Source organism: Solanum dulcamara, chromosome 8 (assembly GCF_947179165.1).
Source record: "Solanum dulcamara chromosome 8, daSolDulc1.2, whole genome shotgun sequence".
NCBI lineage: Eukaryota > Viridiplantae > Streptophyta > Magnoliopsida > Solanales > Solanaceae > Solanum > Solanum dulcamara.
Window position 1 is genome coordinate 23358528 of NC_077244.1, and position 2121 is coordinate 23360648.

At 44.2% G+C, this 2121-nt stretch overlaps 1 protein-coding gene across 1 annotated transcript; it reads right to left on the reverse strand.

Annotated features, from left to right (window-relative positions):
- Positions 1-619: 619 nt before the first annotated feature.
- LOC129899851 (uncharacterized) lies at positions 620-1193 on the reverse strand. The gene is made up of 2 exons (XM_055974858.1): positions 1079-1193; positions 620-876 (listed from the first exon to the last, which is right to left on the reverse strand). Exons 1-2 carry the CDS (start codon positions 1191-1193, stop codon positions 620-622), a joined length of 372 nt encoding a protein of 123 aa, XP_055830833.1.
- Between the last annotated feature and the right edge of the window lie 928 nt (positions 1194-2121).

The following is a 2121-nucleotide window of genomic DNA, read 5'->3' on the forward strand; positions in this document are numbered from 1 at the left end:
GAACCCAAGAAGGTGGGTCACCTGCTTACTTAGGTGCTACTACGTGTCACCCTCCCATTGGCTGCCCCGCGCAATTTGTTTTTCCTTCTTGTGGGTTCGTAATCTCGTTCGTAATCTCGTCTCACTTTAAGAGCCTATGAAACCCTTGCTACGTAAGCTTGGTATGTAATCAACTAACTCACATATGTAAGACTTCTAAATTAGTAGTTACGTAGATAAGACGAGTCCTACGACTCGTTACTTGGCCTCCAACTTATTTTGACTTCTCTTGACCCTATTTCCAATCTTTCCTACCATGGGGTGTCACATTCTCCCTTCTTAGAGTTGTTCAATAGGGTCGTAACTTAAGTGGCTCACATACTAGCTTCTAAGTAACTTAAGGAACCTTCCGAGTTCAAAGATGTGGGGTGTAACATATTTCCCCCCTTTAGAACATTCGTCCCCGAATGTTAAATGCAACTTCCTTTAAGTCCTTATATAAATTATAGAGGGGTTCCTTTCCTTTATGCTATCACATACATTTCCATCTATTTTAACATACGAGTGCTCAAGAGTTGGAGTTACCTATAGATATCGGGAACAGGTACGGATACTTGTGCTTCATGTCCTCTTCGGCCTCCTAGGTCATTTCCTCCCGATTTCTATTCCGCCACAGCACCTTAACCGAGGCTACGTCTTTAGTTTGCAATCTCCTAATCTGCCGATCCAAGATGGCGACTGGATGTTCTTCGTAGTCTAGTTCTTCAGTAACCTGGATGTCATTCACGGAATACACTCGGGATGGGTCACCTACACATCTGCGAAGCATCGATACATGGAAAACTGGATGTACTGCTTCTAGGTCTGCTGGTAAGTCTAATTCGTAGGCAACCTTGCCTATTCAACGAAGGATCAAGTAAGGGCCAATATATCTCGGACTCAACTTCCCTTTCTTGCCGAACCTCATTACTTCTTTCATGGGAGATACTTTCAAAAACACCCATTCGCCTACTTGAAACTCCAACGGTCGACGTCGGCTGTCTACGTATGACTTCTGTCGACTTTGGGCAGTTAATAATCTCTCCCGAATAAGCTTTACCTTTTTCCACTTCTTGTTGGACTATATCTGGACCCATTAGTTGTGTTTCGCCAACATCAAACCAACCGATAAGTGACCTGCACTTTTGGCCATATAAAGCCTCATACAGCGTCATTTGAATACTGGAGTGATAACTGTTATTGTAGGCAAACTCAATAAGTGGTATATGATCATCCCAGCTGCCTTTAAAGTCAATTATGCAGGCTCGTAACATATCCTCTAGCGTCTGAATAGTGCGCTCGGCTTGTCCATCAGTCTAGGGATGAAATGTTGTGCTAAGGCTTACTTGCGTTCCTAAGCCTTCCTGGAATGACCGCCAAAAATGAGCTGTAAACTGGGCTCCCTTGTCCGAAATAAGAGATGTGGGAACTCCATGAAGTCGTACTATTTCCTTGACGTACAACTTCGCATAATCCTCGGCGGAGTATGTGGTCTTGACTGAGAAGAAGTGGGCTGATTTTGTCAGCCTATCCACAATAACCCATATAGAATCCTGCTTCCGGGGAGTACGAGGTAAGCCAGTAATGAAATCCATATTAATCTCTTCCCATTTCCAGGTTGGAATCTCTATCTCCTGTAGTAGCCCACTCGGTTTTTGATGTTCAACCTTAACTTGCTGGCAATTCGGGCATTGGGCTACAAACTCGGCTATATCTTTCTTCATACCATCCCACCAATATAAATCCCTGAGGTCATGATACATCTTGGTTGACCCCAGATAAATGGAATAACGGGCATAATGTGCCTCTCCCAGTACTTGCTGCCGTAAAACTGCAACTTCCGGTACACAGACTCTGCCTCGATTTTATAGTATCCCACCGGCCATGATTTCAAATGGAGTCTTTCCTTTTTGGTGAGTTTCATCCCTATACTGTGCTAGAATAGGGTCCTGGTATTGACATCGTTTTACTTCCTCTATGAGGGAGGATTCAGCAACTCCTTGAACAAAAACCCCATCATCACCCAAATCAACTAAGCGGACTCCAAGGCTGGCAAGCTGGTAGATCTCACGGATCATCTCCTTCCGTTCCGGTTGTACCTTT